This window comes from Arvicanthis niloticus, chromosome 20 (genome assembly GCF_011762505.2).
Source record: "Arvicanthis niloticus isolate mArvNil1 chromosome 20, mArvNil1.pat.X, whole genome shotgun sequence".
In the NCBI taxonomy this organism is placed as follows: Eukaryota; Metazoa; Chordata; class Mammalia; order Rodentia; family Muridae; genus Arvicanthis; species Arvicanthis niloticus.
This window is the reverse complement of record NC_047677.1, coordinates 23,552,317-23,577,685: the sequence shown is the minus strand read 5'-3', so window position 1 is coordinate 23,577,685 and position 25,369 is coordinate 23,552,317. Positions and strand designations below refer to the sequence as shown.

The window sequence follows — 25,369 nt, the reverse complement described above, 5'->3', positions numbered from 1 at the left end:
AATAAAATAGAAAACACACTAAAAGATCATCCTCCATGATCAATGAGGTAAGCTTCATTAAAGAGATCCAGGAATGGTATAACATAATGTGCTTAACATGTAAGAAAAAAAAAATCAAGTAGTCATTTCATTAGATGATGAATAATTCTCTGACAATATTTAATCCCAATTTATGATAAAGTTTCTGGAGTGATTAAGGATACAAGGGACATACCTAAACATAATAATATCACTTTACTGCAAACGTATAGCCGAAATTAAGTTAAATAGAGAGACATTCATATTAATTCCACTAATTCACAAACAAGGTGATCTATTCTTTCCATATCTATTTAAAATATTATCTAAAATTTTAGCAAGAGCAATAAAACTGAAGATGAAGGCAATATAGATTAGAAAGGAGGAAGTAAAATGATCTTTATTTGCAGATAATATGATAATATGCATAAGTGGACCAAAACTTCCCAAATGCAATTCCTAGAGTTGATAAACCCCTTCAGCAAAGTTGTTGAATACATGATTAACTAAAAAATACAAAGAAAATGCAGTGGCCTTCATATGTACAAAAGAGTTTGCAAGTGCAAACAAAATAGAGAGACATCATACAGTTTGAATTGATTGTTGGTGCTTGTCAGATTTTTTCCCTCATAATAAAGAACCTTGAGTAACTCAATGTACGTGTGTTGGGTAAGATCTTTCCAAATTCTTTGTAGTCACAGATTACTTTTGGTATTCTTGAAGGTCCCCAAAGACAACTGTGATACACAAAGCTTTAATAGATTGCTTTCATGCTAAAGAGTTTACTCTTATATAAAGATACCAGAAAGTACCAAAGTTTAACACATTGACCATGCTTATGGGGTTTCTCTGCATTATGACTTTATCTTATGGTTTCTAAGACTACTGCCACATGCATAGGCCTTACCACATTGCTTATTCATATCATTTCTCTCTAGGATGTATTCTTTTATGTTCATAGATTACTGTGTTGTGGAAAGGTTTTATCTCATTGATTACATTTATAAGATGTCTTCAATATGTGTTCTGTTATATATTCAAATATGTCTATAATATACAAATGTTGGGAAGAAGCATAAGAAACTTGCCCTAAGGACTGCCTTTTTGTTACCAACCTCCATTTAATCATAAATTGAAACTAAGTTTAAGTTCCAGGTCATAGGGGACCTGTGTATTTAAAGAACAAATGGCTATGAGAGTGTAGACCATACAACCTACATTCTGTATCATCTGACATAGAATAACAACAGAAAAAAATATGACTGAGAGAAAAATGTAACTGTAAATTGGCACAGAATTTTGTGGTTTTGATTTTTGGAAGCTATATAATTTTCTGGCTCAGGGTGGGACTGAGGCTGGGGTATTGCTGCTAACCTTCTGAGTATAATTTTGTGACCCTGATTTATCAGTAGTGACTTGATTACAATAAATTCTTATTATTTGCCTTTTCCTGTGTTTGAGTTGTGTTGGATCTCAGTGGATGTTTTAACATAAAGGCTTAGCACAGTATATAAGTACTGTCCAGTATGAATAGTTTCATAATGATGAAGACTTTAGAGGCGTGCAAATAATTCATTATACTAAACATATTCATAAGGTTTTTCTTTAGCACATATTCTTTCATGATAATGAAGAACTAGAGAATTGTGCAAAGGCTTGACTATATTAAATGCACTTTTTCCATTGTTATGAAGAGAAATCATGAACAAGGCAGCTCCTATAAAAGCAACAATTTAATTGGGACTGGCTTATGGTTTCAGAGATTTAGTCCTTTTTCATCATAGCAGGAAGCATGGCAAGCACACAAGAAAACATGATGCTGGTGAGGAAGCTGACAGTTCTGCATCTTGATCCAAAGGTGGCCAGGCAGAGACTGTGTTGTGGATAGCCCCAACCTTGTATATTGATACTAACTCCCCTTTCCTGTGAAGGGCTGCAGAGGAGGTGTGAGTCATTACACAGGTGATTTCTAATGAAACTTCTGCCAATCTTAATTTGTAAAATAAAGGCTGGAGCCAGTGATTGGGCAGAGGAAGTGTTGGTAGAGAAATAAAGGTTAGTGGAAGAGAGAGAGGAAAACTGGAAGAAGACAATGGAGGAGGAAGACAATGGAGATGATGATGATGATGACTGGGGAGAGAAGAGAGAAAGGACTACTAGAGAGAAGAGAAGAGAGGAAAGAAAAGACAATGAAGAATAATGGAGGAGGAGGAATATGATGACTGGGAAGCAGGAGGTAGGACAAATGTGTGACTGAAAAATCCTCAAGTTATAAGGGCAGCTGGGGAACAGGGTAGAGTAGCGGTGAATCTGTCCAATCTAGGCTTACAAAATATATTCATATTTACTGAGTTGTGTATTCATTGACTGGTCTTATGTGGGTTGGAGATTTAATTGTCTTCCACTACAAGACTGTCTGCCATGGAGCTAGTAGGAGAGCCCATTCTGCACTGGGTGAAACTTCAAAGCCCTCCCCCACAGTGATACACTTCCTCCAACAAGGCCATATCTCATAACTTCCTCCCACTTCCTGAGCCAAGCATATTTATACTACCACATTCCACTGCCTGGCCCCATATGATTGTGTATACACAGGAGTGTATAGGGACCATATTTAAAAATAGCAAAATACAAAATATGTGAGGTTCAAATAAAAAAGTTCCATCATCTATAGCAGTCTCATAAATGTTAAAAGTCCAAAGTTCAAAGTCTCTTCTGAGAGCATTCCAATCATGTAACTATGATCCCCTATACTTTCAAAAAATAGCACATAATATCCATCCAAATTCACCTTTAAGTCTCACACACCCAAGGGACAATCCTGGGCATCTAAAGCAAGATGTTATCAGAGTGTGCTCAGCTGTTGTAGGCTATTGTAAACAAGTCTCTTGTCAGAGTATATGGCTCAAGATGGCTGCAAAGATGATAGCTGCCTTCTGTTGGCTCCCCATAGGTCTCCCTTTTTAATTTTTTTCAAAAGGAAAGGCTGGACAAATTTATGGAAACTGTGTCTGTCTTAGGTTGGAACAAAGAACCCCAGCTTCCCTTTCCCGTTTTTGGATACTCAACAGTCATTGGTTGAGACCCTATCTTAGGATGGTGAGGCCTACCTTTTTAGAGGCAAGGGTCTTGAAGTGTTCTCTTACTCATCATTGACTATCTGGCTTAGTGTGTAAGTTAGGGGTTAATCCTCATTAGTCTTGATGACAGAGGTTTTAGAATCCCCTACTTTCAGCCTGTAATAATGGACCTGTATGGGTTTCATTTGAATAGCGTCTATATATTGTTGTACAAAAGCCATTAGTTTGTTGAACAGCATGGACCCAGGAGACAAGAGACTTAACAATTCCTGAATAGTCAGTATAATAGCAACACTCTTTTTTAAGGACAACACACAACTCCCTCTATCTGAGGAGTAAAAATATAAGCCTTTTCTATTCTGTTTTCCAAATTAAAAACTCACACATGCTTGACTCAGTGAAAGTTAAAGTTTTATTGGAATAATGAGAAGTTATTTAATGTTTTGTCATCCAAAATTGTATTGTAGATTTTGGGAAAAAACTTGCAGGGGAGGAGTCCGCCGGCGGGTCCCAGGTGGGCTTTCCACACCGCTGGCAGTGGGTCCCACATTCATGCAGTCACCACTGGCAGGCTGGCAGCTGCATCAGGAAAGTTCAGGGTTCCAAAGGCTGGGAACCTGGCGGCAGGTGCAGGAGACATGTAGAGTCCAGTTTTCTAAAGCTTTTATTGTTCATGGTGTGGTGAATGGGTGTAGATGGTTCATGCTCCTCCCCAAAAGCCAGAGGAGCCTGGCTTTTATAGGGAGGGGAAAAAGAGGAGGGAATAACTTAATTAGCTATGCCCTCCAGCCTTTAGATAACTCATTAATATTTTAATCTCTGGAGGTGGAGACCTGTTAATCACACCCTCTACCTGTATCCTACATGACCAAAGGGCTCAGGTTGAATGGAGATCAGACCTCATGTCAGGAGCCTTGGTTCTGGGAGCGTGGCCAAACCCACAACTAAAGAACCAGGATACCCTTCCATGGCCTACATCCCACTCTCTTTTCTTTCATAAAAGGAGGGGCAACTCTGTGTCATCTGTAGTCTGCAAGATGCAGGCTAATGAGAGATATGGACCGTGTGGAGTAGTCTGTAATTGGGGAGCATGGGGAGATATATGCCATCCCTGACAGGCAATGTCCTGTTGGGTCCCTGGCTACCTCAAACCTAGCAATCTACCGGGGAGACCAAACCATCTTTTCACAGCCCAACATCTTACTCTCTTTTAGTGAAAATTTTGGATGAGAGAGTCAAAAGAAAACACTATGTAGGCCAGAGGGTGCAGCATAACCAAGTCAAGGGTAATGGGAATTGAGGGTAGGGTTTGGAAATCAGGGGATCATTGAATCAATTAAATATAGGTTGTACAGTTCGAGGGTAATGACATTTGATGAATCTAAATAGACATTATGTTTTCCTCACTAACATGTAACTTTAGCTATGTGACTTTGGCAAAAGAGTCCATTTGCAGCTGGAAGGTCTGGATCTGTCTTTAGTAGTGAGCATCTCTGGATTTTGGCATGCATCTCTGGATCTCAGCATGTATCTGGAGTCTTCAGTCAGACAAGGTGGCTGGAAGAAGGCAGCTTGGCAGGTTCCAGGAGGTGGCACTGTCTCTGGGTCTCAGCATGTCTCAGGAGTCTGCATTTAGATGAGGTGTCTGGGAGAAAGCAGCTTGGCATCTCAGGCAGGTTCCAGAAGATGGCATGGACTCTGTTGGATCTGTGGGTATACCTGTAGGATAATCACAGCAGGGAGGCTCATTCTTGGGCAGGGAACAAACTCAGCCTGATTTTAGCAGGAGCAGGAGTAGGGCTCTCGGTGAGAATCTTGGTTCTGGGCCCCAGCCACCACGGGAGTGGGTGCACAGCAGGATGGAGACTGTGGGGGCTCATGGTGACAGGTCCATGCACCAAGATTGGCTGCCATCTGTGGGGTCTCTGGATGCCTGGCAGAATAGAGGCAGGGAATGCACAGGTGCAAGCTGAGAGAGGACCAGGAGAGCTCTGGCACCATGCCTCGCAGGAAGTATACTTGTTTGGCAGACTCAGCCAGGATGGTTCTTGTAGACATGTGGGTATTCATGCCCCACATTGGGCACCAGCTGTGGGAAAAAAACTTGTGTGGAGAGTCCGGCGGTGGGTCCCACGGCGGTCTGGCCACAGGTCTCGGGCAGGCTTTCCACACCACCAGAGAAGGGTCCTACATTCATGCAGCCACTGCAGGCAGGCCTGTGGCTGCATTGGGAAGGTTCAGGGTTCCAAAGGCTGGGAACCTGGTGGCAGGTGCAGGAGTCCAGTTTTCTAAAGCTTTTATTGTTCATGGCATGGTGAATGGGTGTAGATGGTTCACTCTCCCCCCAAAATCCAGGGAAGCCTGGCTTTTATAGGGAGGTGGAAAAGGGGAAGGAATAACTTATTTAGCTACGTCCCCCCAGCCTTTAGATAACTCATTCATATTTTAATATCTGGAGGTGGAGACCTGTTAATCATGTCCTCTACCTGCATCCTACCTGCATCATGACTGAAGGGCACAGGCTGAATGGAGATCAGACCTCGTGTCAGGAGTCTGGGTTCTGGGGGTGTGACCAAACCCACAACCCAAGAACCAGGATACCCTTTCATGGCCCGACAGTAGATGATAAGAAAAAACTGTGCATTGTAGACATTTTTCTATACCAGAAAGCACCATAATTTATGACATTAGTACACAATACAATTGCTCGCTAGAAGCCAACCTATTGTAATTTTGAAATTTGAAATCATTTCTTAATCTCAATGTAATTAACCATGATATAGTTTATTCATTTTGATCCTTAGTAAAGCTTGGTATTTAATGATTAAAATATGGAAGACATTAATATTGATATTAAAGCATGTATTTTTCTGAATGGATTTTTTCTTAATTGTGTTTCTTTTATGCTGACATTAGATTTTATTGTTCATTTATATCCCAGATAAACTTCAAGGGAAAATGTTTCATATTCCTCTTGAATATCATGTTAAATCTTTCATTCTGCTTCACAGTCAAATGGTTTTTCCAGTCTCCTATAGTACCTAATAGAATAAGGACAGGGATAGCATGGAGGTAAGTATATGGAACATTCAAAGCAAAGGTCACTCTTATCAACATCAGTATATTCTCCAACCCATATAAAATGACTATAACTTCTCTGTGGAGTTGCATACTACATTTTTTTTTATAGAATAATGTTCAGTAAAAGAAACGTATGCAATAACACATTAAACAATCTAGTACTTGACTGTCCCAAATTTCAGCTGACCAATCATAAACAATCTTTATGAAGAAATAAAAACCTTAACAAATATAAATACATGTGAATTCTTGATGTGTATTTTACCATATGTCAAGCATCATACTAACCACACATTTTAACCAATAAAATATAATATGTCATAGGGCTGTAGTTACACATGTTCATGTTTGGGTCTTCTATTTTGTACCATTTGGCTATATGTCTATTTTTTGTAAGTGCCATTCTGTTTTTATGAGTATATTTCTATAATATACTTAGAACTCTGAAATGGGAATCACTCCATTATTTTATTGTTGGTGATGGTAGTCATAATGACTTTTACTATCCAAAGTTTTTAGTAACATATTAATTTTAAGATGCCCTTTTCTACATTTCTGGGAAGAATGTTGTGGGACTTTTGATTGAAATTGCATTGGATCTATAGATTGTTTTTGGTAAGATGGTCATTTCTCTATATTAGTTCTGAGAATCCATGAACATGGGCAGTCTTACTATTTTCAAATATCTTCCTTAAAGTCCTCGCAGACTTATGTGATTTTTAAAAACTCTTTCAGCATCTGGGTTAGGTTTTTTCCTGATGGCTTATTGCCTTTGGATCTCATATAAATGAGATTATACCCATAATCACTTTCTCAGCATGATTTTGATGGTGTTATGTAGAAAGGCTACTGATTTTTGTGAGTTGCTTTTGTTTCCTGTAACTCTTGAAAATTTTATTAATACAGGCTTTCTAATGGAATTTTTGATACAATATCATATCTTATAAATAGTGATAATGTGACTTCTTTTCTCCCTTTCTATATATCTTTAATTTCTTTCTCTTGTCTTAGTGCTTTGGCTAGGTCTTCAGAGACTGTTTAAAAACAGTGGGTATAGTTGGCAGCACTGTGTAATTCTTTATTTTAATGGAATAGCTTTGAATGTTTCTCAGTTTAAAATATTGGCTCGGCTTTGGTATATATACCCTATATTATGTTGAAATATGTTCCCTAAAGTTCTACACTTTTTCTATAGCTTTTCTCATGAAAGTGTGTTCAGTTTTGTCAAAGGCTTTTCATGCATCTATTGGGATAATCATGTTATTTTTCTCTCTATGTTCATTTATATGACTGATTACATTTATAAACTTACATGTGTTGAATCAGCCCTGCATTTCTGTGAAGAGCTATCTTCCTGTGACTTGTAGGGCAATGAATTTTATTTTACTTTTTACTTCCTGGGTTTTCAGGCATGGTTTCTTTGTGTGGCTCTGGCTATCCTGGAACTTGCTTTGTAGAGCAGGCTGATATTGAGCTCAGAGAAGGGCCTACCTATGACTCTGGAGTGCTGGGATCAAAAGCATGTGACATCCTGATAAGGAAGGTTACAGTTTATAGAAAAGAACCAATACCACCAATTTAATACATGAGAATAATTCATACTCAATATCTAAATCATATTCATATAACATAGATAACTGTAGCTCTCACCAGTCACCAAAGAAATTTCTCTTACAAGCAGGATATTCTCTATAGCAAACAGAGATTATTGTAGAAAACTGTAACAGTCCATAATGCAGAGATCAATGGCAACTGTTGTGCTCATGTGTAATGAACACACCTATAACACGACTTCTATATCTAAGACTCAGGAAGCATTGTGAAAAGTGAAACAAAAGTGTTTAAAAGTAATAATTGTACCTCCTAAAAATGACAGAGAATTTATTAGAGATGAGATATTCATGATATTCCAACAGCATAGCTGCTTATGGAAACACCTGAACAATTATAATATCAATAGATGTGCTAACAAGAAAAGAAAACAATTTTTCCCATCTTATCTCTAGATCAAGAACTACAGGCCCCCTTGCCTGCAGTGGAAGACATGGTTCCACCCCTTGCCCTGACAGCATGGGAAAGCTGACTCATGTGGTGTCAGTCCCAAAGAACTTGCCCCATCCCACACCAGCTCCTGCTACACTATTTTGTATAGCAAGCCCATATACCACAGGCACAGCACAGTAAAACAGGCCCTAGGGCAAGGCTGCTGGTGAGCCAGCAGTTCTTAATCTGCCCAGCAGGTGTGGATGCAGGAGAGCTATAACCCCTTCTCACACCTGCAGCAGGTGAGTGAGTTGGCCCCAAGGACATGAAAGCAGAAGAGCTGTTCCTACCCTTCATTGGCTTCAGTACTCAGAAGAGTAGGACTGCACTTCATGGGCATCATAGAAAACCTGACCCTTGTTGTGGTATCCCAGGTAAGCTGTTGAAGATGTGAGAGCAGGAGAGCTAGCCCTGCCCTAAACTGGCTGCACCACTTGGGAGAATAAATTTGCACCTCAGCAGGGCAATATAGTAGAGCTGGCACTGGTGGTGTGGGTACAGGAGAGATGGTTGAAAGACCAAGAGAGCTCCCAGCCAGGCCCAAATCGTGGGCTTTGAGTTAGTCCACCCCAACATCTACCCCATATACAAACTGCTGTAGAATATGAAGGAGTTGCAGATCCAAATATATAGGACCTCCATGACATAGGGTAGTAACAGAATATCTGAGAGGAGTCTAGGTGAGAATCCAGTATTGATAATGTAGCAGAAACCAGATTCCTCAAACCAGACCAAAGACTCATTGCAATGAACATCTGCAAGTAAAGCTGTTTGGACAAAAGTGCATACTGTATGAAACACCGTGACACACTACAACTTCCATGGGAAGCTTTCTTTTCTTCTTTTAACTGATATGAACAAGTATAAGTGTGAATTGGATTGGTATGCATGAGGTGAAATTCATAAAGAAGCAATAAAAAAGATTTTTAAAAAAGGAGGTACAGGCATCTATTAATTGCTGTTAAAAGAAGAATTCACCTCTCCTAGTAATGAGCCTTTTACTTGGTTAAGGAATACAAAGTAGTTAACCCACTGCCTGGGAAGACCATCAGCATGTCTGCCCTAAAGACCCCAGAGTCTAAAGTCTCCCAGAAAGTCTGCTCCTTTCAGTCCACAGGTCAGGGACTTTTGCAAATAACAACAGCAGTTGGAAACCCTGAGGAGCCCAGTGGACTCAGGACTCACCTTCACCCCTAACTTCACCCCCAACACAAATACTACCCACTTTCTGGGCTGTGCCTACCACCTGGAAAGACCTTCAGCTTGTCTGTTTTTCTGAAGACCCCACAATCTAACAGTCCCCAGAAAGCCTGCTAAAGCCAAGGCCACAGGCCTACCAGAAGACCTGCAGAAAACCAGGGACACAAGAGTCAGGCTCCAGACAGACTACCAGACCAGCTAACACCAGAGATAACCAGATGTTTATAGGCAAGCAAAAGACCATAAACATCAGAATCCAATATATTTTGGCACCATCAGAACCCAGGTCTTTCACTACAGCAAGCTCTAGATTCACTGACACACCAGAAAACCAGGATGCTTACCTAAAATTCTTTCTCATGAAGATAACAACATCATTAAAAGGGATATAAATAATTCACTGAAAGAAATACAGGAAAACACAAGTAAACAGGTAAAAGCCCTTAAAGACAAAACAAATAAATCCCTTAAAGAAATACAGAAAAAAACCCAATCAAACAGGGGAAGAAATTGAACAAAGTGGTCCAAGACCTAAAAGTAGAAGTAGTAATAATAAAGAAAATACAAATGGAGGCAACCCTGGAAATGAAACACCTAGAAAAAAAGTCAGGAACTAAAGATGCAACATCCACAACAAAATATAAGAGATAGAAGAGAGAATCTCAGGTGAAAAAGATACCTTAGAAGATATTGACAAACAGTCAAAGAAAATTCAAAACAGAAAAAACTCCTAACTAAAAACATCCAGAAAATCCAGGATACAATGAAAAGACCAAACCTAAGAATAATAGGAATAAAAGAGAGTGAAAATTCACAGCTTAAAGGAACCAAAAACATCTTCAATAAAATCACTGAAGAAAAAATCCCCAACCTAAAGAAGTAGATGGCCATAAATGTATAAGAAGCCTATAGAACACAAAAAATTATAGAACTAGAAAAGACAATCTTTTCATCACACAATATTTAAAACACTAAATGCACAGGAAAAAGAAAGAACATTAAAAGATGTCAGTAAAAATGCCAAGTAACATATAAAGGCAAACCTATCAGAATTACACCAGACTTCTCAACAGAGACACTAAAAGCCAGAAGAGCCTGGACAAAGGTCATGCAGACCCTAAGAGAACACAAATACCAACACAAGCTACTATACCTTGCAAAACTCTCAATCTTTGTAGGTGGAGAAACCAAAATATTCCAGGATAAAACCAAATTTAAACAATATGTATCTACCAATCCAGCCCTATAGAGGATTCTAGAAAAAAACCTCTAATATAAGGAGGATATATACACCAAAGAAAAAACAAGATATTAATCATCTCACAACAAAAGCAAAAAGAGAGATTCACATACATCTAATGCTACCTATAACAATAAATATAACAGTAACAAAGAGTCATCTGTCTTTTATATCTATCAATATCAATGGACTCAATTCCCTAATAAACAGGCATAAGGTAACAGACTATATATGCAAGCAGGATCCAGCATTTTGCTGTATACAAGAAACACACCTCAGTGACAAAGACAAACATTACCTCAGAGTTAAAGGCTGGAAAAAAATCTTCCAAGCAAATGGTCCCAAGAAACAAGTAGAAGTTGGAATCTTAATATACAATCAAATATATTTCCAGTCAACAAGAGAAAATATCAATTCTGAACACCTCTGCCCCAAATTCAAGGACACTCACATTCTTTTAAATGATTTATTTATTTATTTTATGTATATAAGTACACCATTGCTCTCTTTAGACACACCAGAAAAGGGCATCAGACCACATTACAAATGGTTGTGAGACACCATGTGGTTGCTGGGAATTGAACTCAGGACCTCTGGAAGAGCAGTCAGTGCTCTTAACCACTGAGCCATCTCTCCAGCCCGGGCACCCACATTCTTAACAGAAACTTCATTAAAGCTCAAAAACTACATTGAACACCACACAATAATAGCAAGAGATTTCATCACCACACTCTCCCCAATGCACGAGTCCTTAAAATAGAAACTAAAAATAGATACAGTGAAACTAATAGATGTTATGAACCAAATGGCTTTAACAGATATATATATATAGAGAGAACATGTCACCCTAAAACAAAAGAATATACTTTTTCTCAGCATCTCATGAGACCTTCTCTAAAATTGACCTTATAATCAGTCACAAAGCAAGCCTCAACAGATACAAAAAGATTGAAATAATTCCATGCATCCTATCAGATCATCACAGGCTAACAACAACAACAGCAAACCACTTCATACCCATGAAAACTGAATAACTCTCTATTCAATGATAATTTGGTCAGAGAAGAAATAAATAATTTAAAGATTTTCTTTTTAGAACTCAATGAAAATGAAGGCACAACATACTAAAATTTATGGAATACAATGAAAGCAGTGCTAAGAGGAAAATTAATAGCACTAACTGCCCTGTTAGAGAAATTGGAGAGCTCCTACAATACCAACTTAAGAGCACACCTGAAAGACCTAGAAGAAAAAGAAGTGAATACAACAAAGAAGTGTAGAAGGCAGGAAATAGTCAAACTCAAGGCCAAACCAACCAAATAGAAACAAAGAGAACAATACAAAGAATCAGCAAAACCCAGAAGCTGGTTCTGTGAGAAAACTAACAAGATATATAAGCTCCTAGCAAAACTAAAGGGCCTAGAGACAGTATCCAAATTAAAATCAGAAACAGAAAGAATAACAGAACATAATAACAGAAACTGAGGAAATTCAAAAAAATTCATCAGATCCTACAACAAAAGGCTATACTCAACAAAACTAGAAAATCTAGATGAAATGGATGAATTTCTAGAAAGATACCATGTAACAAAGTTTAATCAAGAGCAGGAAAACTATCTAAACAGGCCCATATTCCCTAAAGAGACAGAGGAATTCATTAAAAACCTCCCAACCAAAATAAGAGCCCAGGACCAGATCACTTTAGTACAGAATTCTACAGATTTCCCAAGATAAGCTAATGCCAATACTCCTCAAAGTATTCATAAAATAGAAACAGAAAAAACACTACCTAATCCATTCTATGATGCCACAATTATTTTGATACCTAAACTATACAGAGATCTAACAAAGAAAAAGAACTTCAGATCAAACCAATTTTGCTTATGAAAATTGATGCAAAGATACTTAGTAAAATTCTCACAAACCACATCCAAAAACACATCAAAATGATCAGTAGGTTTCATTCCAGGGATGAAAGGATGGCTCAATATATGAAAATCCATTAACACGGTCCACTATATAAACGAACTCAAAGAAGAAAATTACAGGATCATTTCATTAGATGCTGAAAAAGCATTCAACAAAATAAAGCACTCCTCAATGTTAAAAGTACTGGACAGATCAAAATTTAAGGTCCATACCTAAACATAATAAAAGCCACATACAGCAAACCGACAGCCATTATCAAATTAAACGGACAGATACTTGAAGCAATCAGACTAAAATCAGGGACAAGACCAGGATGTTCACTCTCCCTATATCTGTTCAATATAGTGCTCAAAATTCTAGCCAGAGCAATAAGACAACAAAAAGAAATCAAGGGGATACAAATTGGCAAAGAAGAAGTCAAGGTATTACTATTTGCACATGTTATGAAAACATCTTCAGTAAATGGTGCTGGAAGTCAGTGTGTAGAAATGAAAATAAACCTGTATTTGTTACCTTGCACAAAGCTCAAGTCCAAGTGGATCAAAAACCTCAATGTAAAACCAGATATACTAAATCTAATAGAAGAGAATGTGGGAAAAAGCCTTGAACTATGGGATGGGGGTGGGATTGGAGGGAATTTCCTAAACAGAACTCCAATGGCTGAGGCTGTAAGATCAAGAATAGATAAATGGGACACCAGGAAACTGAAAAGCTTCTGTAAGGCAAAGGACATAGTCATTAAGACAAACCAGTAACCTATAGATTAGGAAAAATCTTCACTAATGCCACATCTGATAGAGGGCTAATATCCAAAATATATAAAGAAATTCTTGAGCTAACTTCCAAAAAAATACCAACCCAATCAAAAAACGAGGTATAGAGTAAAAAAACAACCCAATCAAAAAACAAGGTATAGACCAAGCAGAGAATTCAAAACAAAAGAATCTCGAATGGCTGAGAAACCTAAAGACATGAGCAAAGTCCTTCATGATCAGGGAAATGCAAATCAAAACAAGTCAGAGATACTACCTTATACCAATCAGAATGGCTAAAATCAAAAATTCAGGTGACACCACATGTTGGCAAGAATGCAGATAATGAAGAACACTCCTCCATTGCTGGTGGAATTACAAACTGGTACAACGACCCCTGAAATCAATTTCCTCACAAAATTTGAAACAGATTTACCTGAAGACCTAGTTATACCACTCCTGGACCAAAATATGTCCGACCATGCCACAAGGGCAAATGCTACACCATGGTCATAACAGCCTTATTTGTGATAGCCGGAACCTGGAAACAATCCAAATGTCCCTTAATAGAAGAATACTTACAGAAAATATGGTTCATTTACAAAATGGAATATTACTCAGCTATTAAAAATGAGGACATCACAAGTTTTGTAGGCAAATGAATGGAACTAGAAAATATAATCCCAAGCACAGTATCTCGACCCAAAAGGACATGCATGGTAGGTACTCATTAATAAGTGAATATTAGCCAAAAAACCCCCACAGAATTCTTAGGATACAATCCAATGAACTCAAAAAGGTTAAGAAGCCTTAGTAACCATGTGAGGATGCTTCAATTTCACTAGGGAGGGAGAAGAAACCAGAGGGCAGAGGGAGGGATCAAAATGGGTGAAAAGGGGGAGGGGCGGGCCAGGGAAAAGAGGAAGATATGTATGTGGGAAGGACCAGGGGTGAAGCCCTGAGAGCCAGAAGAATGTATGAAAATATCCAACCTCATGAGTTGGGAGGTAGAAGAGACACTCTAGAATGTATCAGAGTCTTGGGAGGTAAGAGAATCTCTAGACTCAAAGGAAGGGACTTTAGATGAAGGGCCCAACAGTGGGGAGAAGAAACTTGTAGAATCCACCTCCAGTAGAAAGACAGGCATCAAGTGGAGGGATTGGGATGCCATCCCAAAGTCAAAACTTCTGACTCAGAATTGTCCCAGTCTAAAAGGGAGGAGAAACCCTTGGTCTTGGGAAGGCTGGATACCCCAGTGTAGGAGAATGCCAGGGCAGGGAGGCAGGAGTGGGTGGGTGGGTGAGAGAGCACCCTAATAGAAGCACAAGAAGAGAGAATAGGGTGGGGGTTTCTGATGGGAAAACTAAACCAGGAAAGGGTATAACATTTAAAATGTAAATAAATAAAATATTCAATAAAAATGGAGAAGAGAAGGAGGGAAAGAAAGTACAGTGACCAGCCTAAATTGGGACCCATTTCAAGAGGAGACTCCATGGTCTAACACTATTACTGATTCTATGATGTACTTATAGACAGGAGCCTAGCATGGTTGTTCTCTGAGAGGCCCAATAAGCAGCTGACTAAGACAAAAGCAGATACTTACATCCAAACAATGGACAGAAGCCAGGGACCCCTGTGGTTGAATTAGAAAAAGGCTGGAAGAAGCTAATAAAGAGGGTGACACTATATGAAGATCAGCAGTCTCAACTAACCTGGAACACTGAGGTCTATCTGATTTTGAGGCAACAATCAGACAGCATACACTAGCTGATCCAGGTCCCCCAACACATACACAATAGAACACTGCCTGGTCTGGCATCAATGCTAGAAAATGTACCTAACACTTGAGAGACTTGAGGCCTGAGAAAATGGGGAGGTTTGGTGAGGTACACTCGAGGTATATATGGGTGTAGGGGAGAAGGAACAGGATTAGCAACTATCAGAGGGCAGGATGGGAAGGGGGTAACCAGTAAAGAGAGAGAGAGAGAGAGAGAGAGAGAGAGAGAGAGACAGAGACAGAGAGAGAGACAGAGAGAGAGAGAAAGAGAGAGAGAGAGAAAGAGAGAGAGAGACAGAGAGAGACAGAGAGAGAGATACAGAGAGAGAGACAGAGACACACAGAGATACAGAGATACAGAGAGAGACAGAGACAGATATATATAGAGAGATCTTTATGGTTTTCTATCTGCATATGGAGCTGATCCTGTGCCACAGAGCTCCATACACAAATACTGCAGGGAGGGAACTGGTCTCTCAGGAGTGCTGACTTACCTGTGAGCACAGGTAAGACTACCACTTTTACTCCAAGGGACCCACCCGAAATGTCAGGACACAGGAAACAAGGAGCAGTGTGTGGCAGGATCCTTCTGGTTTTTCTCTGCACCCAGAGCTGACCCTGTGCCACAGCTCTCCATATCCAAATACTGCTGGGAGAGAGCTGGTCTCCCAGGAGTGATGACACACCTGTGAGTACAGGTGAGATCACACTTCCACTAAAATTTCTGGCCCACAAAAGACAAACCCAGAGACATCAGGACACAGGAACCAAGGAACAGCTGGGGACAGGATCCTTCCAGTTTTTATCTGCACTCTGGAGCTGAACATGTGCCATAGCTCTCCATACCAAAATTCTTCTCAAAGTGAACTGGTTTCCCAGGAGTGCTGACACACAGGCTTGCAGGAAGGACAAGCCACAGTCAGAGACAGCAAGACCAGCTAACACCAGAGACAACCAGATGGCAAGAAGAAAGGACAAGAACATAAGAAATGAAACCCAAGGCTGTTTGGCAACATCAGAACCCAGTTCTCCCACCACAGCAAGCCCTGGATACCCCAACACATGAGAAAAGCAAGACTCTGATTTAGTATCACATCTCATGATAATGATAGTGGACTTAATATAGAATAAATAACTTAATAAATAACTCCCTTAAAGAAATACAGAACACAACTAAACATGTAGAAGCCCTTAAAGAATTAAAAAAAAAAACCCATAACCAAACAGGTCAAGGAGTTGAACAAGACCATGCAGGATCAAAAAATAAAAATAGAAACAATAAAAAAATCAAAAAGGGAGACATTCCTGGAGATAGAAAACCTAGGAAAGAGATCAGGAGTCATAGATGCAAGCATCCCCAAAAGAATTTAAGAGACAGAAGAAAGAATCCCAGGGGGAGAACATGCCACCAAAGCATTGCAACAATCAAAAATGCAAAATACAAAAAGTTTTTAACCCAAACATCCAAAAAATTTAGGACACAATGCGAAGACCAAACCTAGAGTTAGTAGGTATAGAATAGAGCAAAGATTCTCATATTAAATGGCCAGTACATTTGGCCATTCTCTTCAATAAAATTATAGAAGAAAACTTTCCTAACCTAAAGAAAAAGTTGCCCATGAACATACAAAAAAAAAAAAAAAAAAAAAAAAAAAACAAACAAAAAAAACCAAAAAACAAAAAAACCCAAAAAACCTACAGAACTCCAAATAGACTGGACCAGAAAAGAAATTCCTCCTGTCACATAATAGTCAAGACTCCAAATGTACAAAAAAGAAAGAATATTGAAAGCAGTGAGGGGGAAAAACATCAAGTAACATATTAAGAATCTCTTCATCAGAATTACACCAGACTTCTCACCAGAGACGATGAAATCTACCTGAGCAGATATCATATAGACCCTAAGAGAACATAAACATTAGCCCAGGCTACTATACCCAGGAAAACTTTCAGTTACCACAGATGGAGAAAACAAGATATTCCATGACAAAAGATACAACGTTACACAATATATTTCCAGAAATTCAGCCCTATAAAAAAATAATAGATGGAAAACTCCAACAAAAGGAGGGAAACTACACACTAGAAAAAGCAAGAAGTAATCTTCTTTCAACAAATCCAAAGGAAACCCAAGCAAACATAATTCCACCTCTAGCAACAGAATTAACATGAAGCAACAATCACTATACCTTAATATCTCTAAACATCAATGGACTCAATTCTCCAATAAAAAGACAAAGACTAACAGACTGGATATGTAAACAGGACCCAGCATTTTGTTGCATGCAGGAAATGTACCTAATTGTCAAAGACAGACACTACCTCAGAGTAAAAGTTGAGAAAACAGTTTTCCAAGCAAATGATCCCAAGAAACAACCTGGAGTAGTCATTCTAATATCAAATAAAATTGACTTTCAACAAAAGTTATCAATAAAGATAAGAAAGGATACTTCATATTCTTCAAAGGAAAAAATCTTCCAAGGACTCTCAATTCTGATTATATGCACTCTAAATGCAAAGGCATGTACATTCATAATAGAAACTTTACTAAAGCTCAAAGAACATATTGCAAATCACAAAATAATAGTGAGAGACTTGAACACCTCACACTCATCAATGGACAGATCATGGAAACAGAAGTAAATAGAGACACAGTGAAATTAATAGAAGTTATGGACCAAATGGATTTAACAGATATCTATAGAACATTTCATCCTAAGAGAGAAGGGAAAAGGGAAATCTGGGAAAACTTACGGAAACCATGCCTGCCTTAGGTTGGAACAAAGGACCCCAGCCTCCTTTTCCTGTCTTTGGATACCCAACAACCATTGGTTGAGCTCCTGTCTTAGAATAGCGAGGCCTCCCTTTTTAGGGGCAAGGGTCTTAAAGTGTTCTCTTACCCCTCATTGACTACCCAGCTTAGCACATAAATTAGGGAATAATCCTCATTAGTCTTGATGACAGAGATTTTACAATCCCCTATTTTCAGCCTGTAATAACGGACCTGTATGGGTTTCATTTGAATAGTGTCTATCTGTTGTCTTACAAAAGCCATCAGTTTGTTGAACAGCATGAACCCGAGAGACAAGAGACTTAATAATGCCTGAATAGTCAGTATAACAGCAACACTCTTTTTTAAGGGCAACATATAACTCCCTCTGTCCAAGGAGTAAAAAGTATAAGCTTCTCTTATTCTGTTTATAAATGTGTTATTGCAGAATCTAAATCTATAGAAATACAGAACTGATCATAGCTTTAATCTTAACAAAACAAGTAGGGAAATCCCTGTTCCTGCTCCAGTCAATCTCAAACCCCCAAAACAACTATAGTAACTGTGGTAGTGGGTTTTCTCCTGGGTATAAACGATGCTCTCCACTAAATCATAAGTTGAGGAACTAAGAGTCCAATAGAGCCACCCTGGAGGTACGGGTTGTGATGTCTCCTTTCACATTGAGGACTTCCGAAGTCAGGTTTGCTCGTTTATCTGTTGCAGTTTGAAGGCAATTGAGAAGCATCTTCATGGTTCCTGCAAAGAAAAAATACACTTCTCAGGGTGTTTACTCCTCCCTGGATTTGTTATTGTTGTCTATCTGTTTAATCAGTCTTTCTGCCAGCCAGCATGTGGCATCTGCAGTTTAGGAATATATGCAGACAGAACCTCTTCCCCAGATAAGCACTGGATCTGGCCCATTCCTGGTTCCAGTTAATGGTTTTTTCCAGAGGACTGTTGCAAAATTCTTTTTGGTATCAGGATGCCAGAATCTATCTGCAGCAGATTTTCCTTCAGAATCCAAAGTTTAAAAATTTAAAATAAAGAGGGTGTGATGAAGGATATTTCTGGGGGATCCTTTGGTAGGGTAACATTGCCCCTTTTAATTTTTTCAAATTGACATTTAATGGTTCAATGCACCCTTTCTACCATATCTTGTCCCTGTGGATTATATGGAATACCCGTTTTATGTAGTATTCCCAATTTTTTCACAGAATTGGCAGAAACTGGAGCTTGTATAACCTGGGCCATTGTCAGTCTTTATCTGTTTAGGCACACCCAATACAGTAATTGTAGCAAGCATATGAGTGATCACATGCTTGCTTGTTTCTCCAGATTGTAATGTCACATAAATGAAACCACAGTATGTATCTACACATACATCTATATATTAAGATTGCCAAATTCATTATAATTAGTAACATCCATTACCATGGACCTCAGCAGGATGAGTGATCCCTTCTTCACTTTTTCCTAATCCTTCCCCTGGGGAAAATCCAGAGTTTACCATTTGAGCCTTAATTACTTCATTAGGGCTACACATAATCAATCCCACCTGGGATAACAGTTCTCTGCCCCAGAGATTAATGGGAAGGCCTGGGATGACATAGGGTTGTATATTCCCTGTATTTCCTTCTTTATTTTTCTGTGTCAGCACCTTAGGGCTTTGTTGTGGATTTTGACTTTGGCCAATACCCCTTAGACTGGTTAAGGTTGGGGTCAGAGGCCAGGTGGCAGGCCAGTTGCTTTTTTTTAGGATAGTCACATCAGCTCCTGTGTCAACTAATCCTCAGAATGCCTTTCCATCCAGCCATAGTGTCATCATAGGTTTTTGTTTAACTATAGGCTGTACCCAGTATGCATCAGAAAAACCAAAACCTTGATCCCTTCTCTTAGGATTCTCATATTTGTGATTAGTAGGGAACAATGGAAGTAACAATAGTTGAGCTATCCTCCTTCCTGTAGGAATGGTGTCTATATTCTGAATTGCCTGTGCCATTACCTTAATCTCACCTTGATAATCATTGTCTATGACTCCAGGAAAAATTTGTAGTCCCTGCATAGTAGTACTGTTTCTTCCCACTATCAGGCCAAACACATTTGGATAGAGTGGTCCAAACACTACAGTGGGTAAGGCCTGAGGTCCCATTTCTGGGGTTAATACTATGTGGGTGGCAGAATTGAGGTCTAGTCCTGTGCTTCCTGGTGTTGCTCAACTAAATTCAGAAAGGGATAGTTGCTTGCTGGTATGACACTGACTGCTCCATAAGCCTGTTTTAGCTTGTGTTGGTTCGGGGCCTGAAGCTGGCCCCTGTTCCCATTTCCCTGATTATGGGAAAGGGTGTTTCCTTGTGCATCTCTTTTGGACCTCCGTTCACTAGGCCAATGCCTTCCATGTTTGCAAAGTTAGCAGAGCCCCGGCTGTTTTCTGGGCTGTCTCTGGGTTAACTTATTTTCTGCCTTGCAATCTCTTGTAAAGTGTCTAGGCTTGCCACATTAAAACAGGCCTTTTGGTTTCTACTAGCCAAAACAATCTCTTACTGATTGTCCTTGCATGGCAGCCACCATAGCTAAGCACTGTTGGTAGGAGGGCCCTATGTCAGACAGAGTCTGATATACCCTGTATGGTCTGTGTTTTTCCTGTAGGGTCTAATGGCCACTTGGCAGGTAGAATTGGCATTTTCATATGCAGGTTGTTTCACATAATCTACTCCTGCCTCTACATTACCAAAAATCCTCCCTGCTGTTGTTATTAATTGATGAACAAAATCAGAAAATTGTACATCAGCTCCTTGTCTGACTGCTGTTAAGGATGCACCAGGGTTTTCCTTTGCCAGGAGTTTACACCAAACCTTCATGGCTGGATTTTGAATTTGAGCAAATAAGCCTGGGTCATATTGCATCTGGTTATCACTAGAAGCAAACTGCCCTTCTCCTACTGAGGCATCAAAGAAGCAACTATTGCCTGCCTGACTGTTTCTCCTAGCTGTTTCTTCACAATTCTCATGATACTCTGATTTCCAAATAAGATGGTCACCACCACTAAGAACTGCTCTCACTAAGGTATTCCAATCACTAGGAGTCAGCCACTCCTCTGGGCAGATTCTAAAATTGCAAGAGTAAAGGGAGCAGTGGCATAGTATTGTGATACTGAATTTTTTAATTCTTTAATAACTTGAAAATTAAAACCTGTGTGATGTCGCCAAGCAACTCCTTGATCATCTCTGGTCTCAGATACAGGGAAAGCCTCAGTGTTTCCCTTCTCTGGATGATCTCTGGCTAATCTTAAGCTAGGGGACAGGGACTGCCTTTGGACTTTTGGTTGAGTAATGGAAGGAGCCGGGGTATTTTTGCAGTTTACCTCTCGAGACATCTTACATGTCTTTAACTTTTGTAGCTGATTAATTAAGTCCCGATATTCTTTTTCTAACTCTATTTGTTGTTTAAGAACAGATATTTTTCCTGTAACTACCTTATGGGATCTATAACCACCATCTCCATTGGGGGAACACTTAGAGGTGGTGGCATGTAGGGAGGGGGTCTTCCAGAAGAGGGCCATTCAGGGTCATAATGTTCGTCTGCCTCTTCCTCTAGGTCAGCACAATCTGGCTCTGAAAAATCGTCATCAACCTTTGGTTGTATTTTAGATTCTAATTACAGATATATACATTTCTTTTTACTTTGAACATGAAAGATAGCATTCAAACAACAAAACAAAAGCAGACAATTAACTCACACAGAGAGTGAGGACGGACTTGAGGAATGGAGACCAGACAGAGTGTGATACAATCCTGTTTATTCTTCAGTCTCTCTTCTTCTCTCCAAGTCCCAAGTCTTGAGTTCCTAGTCCCTAGTTTCTACTACTCCCTAGTGACTCCAAGTTCCATGTTTCCAGTTCCAAGTTCTAGTCTCGAGTACCTAATGTCTAATCCTAGTTGCCTGTCTTGAGTCTCAAGTGCCTACTGTCTAATTCCAAGTTCTTTCTCCAAGTGCCAAGTGCCTAATACCTAATAACAATTTCTTCTGTCTGTCTCTTGCCTTTTATATGTCTCACTTCTAAGCCTCACATTTAAGTCATGCCTTTAAATCATGCCCTTAGGTCTTGTCTCTAAATCTGATCTCTAAGTCATGCTCTTAAGTCACACACCTTTAAGTCTCACACACCCAAGGGACAATCTTAGGTATCTAAAACAAGATGTTATCAGAGTGTGCTCAGTTGTTGTAGGCTATTGTAATCAAGTCTCTTGTCAGAGTATATGGCTCAAGATGGCTGCAAGGATGATAGCCGCCTTCTGTCGGCTCCCCATAGTCAGATAAACTGTTAAAGAATCCCTATAACTTCTAAAGAAATAGAAGTAGTCATTAAAAGGCTCCCAACCAAAAGAAGCCCATGGCCAGATGGGTTTAGTGCACAACTCTATCAAACATTCATGGAAAACCTAATACTAATAGCCTTCAAAATATTCCACAAAACAGAACCAGAAGGAACACTACCCAATTCATTCTATGAAGCCACAGTTACACTCATACATAAACCACACAAAGACCCAACAAGAAGGAGAACTTCATAACAATCTTCCTTATGAACATCAATGCAAAAATATTCAATAAAAATCTCTCAAACCAAATCTGAAAACAACAAAACAACCATTAACCACAATCAAGTAGGTGTCATCTCAGGAATGGCTCGATATACTGAAATCCATCAATGTGATACACTACATAAATAAACTCAAAGGAAAAAACAATACAATCATTTCATTACATGCTGAAAAATCAGTTGAGTAAATTCAACCTCCCTTCATGTTAAAGGTCTTAGAATGATCAAGAATTCAAGGCTCATACCTAAACATAGTAAAAATAACATACAGCAAAACAGTAGCCAATATCAAATTAAATAGAGAGAAAATTGAAACAATCCCACTAAAATCAGGGACTAGACAAGGCTGCCCACTCTCTTCCTATCTATTTAATATGCTACTCAAAGTCCCAGCCAGAACAATTACACAACAAAAGGATATCAAAGGAATACAAATTGGAAAGGAAGAAGTCAAAATATTACTGTCTTTAGACAATATGAGAGTATATTTTATTGACCCCAAAAATTCCACCAGAGAACTCCTACAGCTGATAACTTCTGCAAAGTGGCTGAATATAAAATTATCTCAAATCATTAGCCTTCCACTACTCAAAGGAGAAAGAGGCAAAGAAAGAAATAAGGGAAATGACACTTCACAATAGTCACAAACAATATAAAATATTTTTGTTTCATTCTAACCAAGCAAGTGAAATATCTGTATGTCAAGAACTTCAAGTGTGTGAAGAAATTGAAGACCACCTCAGAAGATGGAAAGATATTCTATTTTCATATATTGGCAGGATTAATATATAAAAATTGCCATCTTGCTGAAAGCAATCTACAGATTCAATGCAATCCCCAGCAAAATTTCAATGCAGTTCTTCATAGTGTTAGAAATAGTAATTCTCAAATTCATTTAGAATAACAAAAAACCCAGGATAGCAAAAAACCATTCTCAACAATAAAAGAACTTCTTCGGTACTCATCATCCCTGACCTCAAGCTGTACTACAGAGCAATAGTGATAAAAACTGCATGGTACTGGTATAGTGACAGGTAGGTAGATCAAAGGAACAGAATTGAAGATCCAGAAATAAACCCACACACCTATGGTCATTTAATCTTTGACAAAGTGGCTAAAACCATGCAGTGGAAAAAAGACAGCATTTTCAACAAATGGGGCTGGTTCAACTGGAGGTCAGCATGTAGAAGAATGCAAGTTGATCCATTTTTATCTCCTTGTACAAAGCTCAAGTTCAAGTGGACCAAGGGCCTTCACATAAAACCAGATAAACTGAATCTAAGAGAAGAGAAAGAGGGGAAAAGGCTCAAACACATGGGCACAGGGGAAACGTCCTGAACAGAACAACAATGGCATATGTTCTAAGATCAAGAATTGATCAATGGGACCTCATAAAATTGGAAAGCTTCTGTAAGGCAAGGACACTGTCAATAGGACAAAATGGCAACCAACAGATTGGGGAAAGATCTTTAACAATCTTACATCTAATAGAGGACTAATATTCAAAATGTACAAAGAACTCAAGTAGTTAGACAACAGAGAACCACACAACCTTATTAAACAATTGGTGAACAGAGCTAAACAAAGAATTTTCAACTGAGGAAACACGAATGGCCAAGAAGCACCTAAAGAAATGGCCAACATCTTTAGTTAGGGAAATGCAAGTTAAAACAACCCTGAGATTCCACCTCACACCAGTCAGAATGGCTAAGTTCAAAAACTCAGGTGACAGCAGATGCTGGTCAACATGTGGAGAAAGAGTAACACTCCACCATTGCTGGTGGGATTGCAAGCTGGTACAATCACTCTGGAAATTAGTTTTACAGTTCTTCAGAAAATTGGACATAGTACTATAAGAGGGCCAAGCTACACCTAGAAAGTGTTCCAACATGTAATATAGATGTATGTGCTACTGTGTTCATAGCAGCCATATGTATAATCACTAGAAGCTAAAAACAACCCAGATGTCCCTCAACAAAGTAATGGATACAAAAAGTGTGGTACATTTACACAGTGGAATTGTACTCAGCTATTAAAAACAATGACTTCATGAAATTCACAGGCAAGTGGATGGAACTTGAAAATAACAACCTGAGTGAGGTAACCCAATGACAAAAGAACACACATGGTATTCACTCATGGATGAGTGGGTATTAGTACAAATGCTTGGAATACCCTAGATACAATTCACAGACCATGTGAAGCTCAAGAAAAAAAAAAGACACCAAAGTGTGGATGTTTCAGTGCTTTATAAAAGGGGAAACAAAATACTCACAGGAGGAAATATGGAGACAAAGTATGGAGTAGAAATTGAAGGTCATCCAGAGACTGCCCCAACTGAGGTTCCATTTCATATATAGCCAAACCTGGACACTATTGCAAATGCCTGACAGGGGATTAGCTGATGGGGGCCTGATATAACTGTCTCCTGAGAGGCTCTGCCAGAGCCTGACAAATTCAGAGGTGGATGCTCACAGCCATCCATTGGACTGAGCCTTAGAGTCCCTGATGGACAAGTTGGTGAAAGGACTGAAGGAGCTGGGGATTTGCAGCCCCATGGGGGGAACAACAGTGTCAACCAGCCACATCTCCTAGAGCCCCCAGGACTGGACCACCAACCAAAGAGTACACATGGAGGAACCCATGGCTTTGGCAGCATATGTGGCAAAGCATAGCCTTGTTAGACATCAGTGGGAGTAGTGACCCTTGGTCCTGTTAGAGTTCAATGCCTCAGTGTAGCGGATGCCAGGGATGGAGAGCAGGCGTAGGTTGATGGGTGAGGGAGCACACTCATGGAGGCAGGATATGGGGATGGAATAGGGGTTTTCTGGAGGGAAAACTGGAAAGGGAATATTATTTGAAATGTAAATAAAGAAAAT

General features: G+C 39.2%; 1 protein-coding gene across 4 annotated transcripts in view; it reads right to left on the bottom strand.

Moving 5' to 3' along the window:
- Positions 1 to 3,492: 3,492 nt before the first annotated feature.
- The window catches only part of LOC117724120 (amine sulfotransferase-like), a 56,179-nt gene continuing 34,302 nt past the window's right edge, over positions 3,493 to 25,369 (bottom strand). The window contains exon 7 of one of the 4 annotated variants that reach the window (XM_034523714.2): positions 3,493 to 6,139. In XM_034523714.2, coding sequence (XP_034379605.1) covers positions 6,018 to 6,139 — 122 coding nt within the window. In that variant the 3' untranslated portion in view covers positions 3,493 to 6,017. Of the gene's footprint in view, positions 6,140 to 6,199; positions 23,769 to 25,369 lie in introns of those variants that run through there. The other 3 variants (XM_076916621.1, XM_076916620.1, XM_076916622.1) reach the window with 3 other exon arrangements.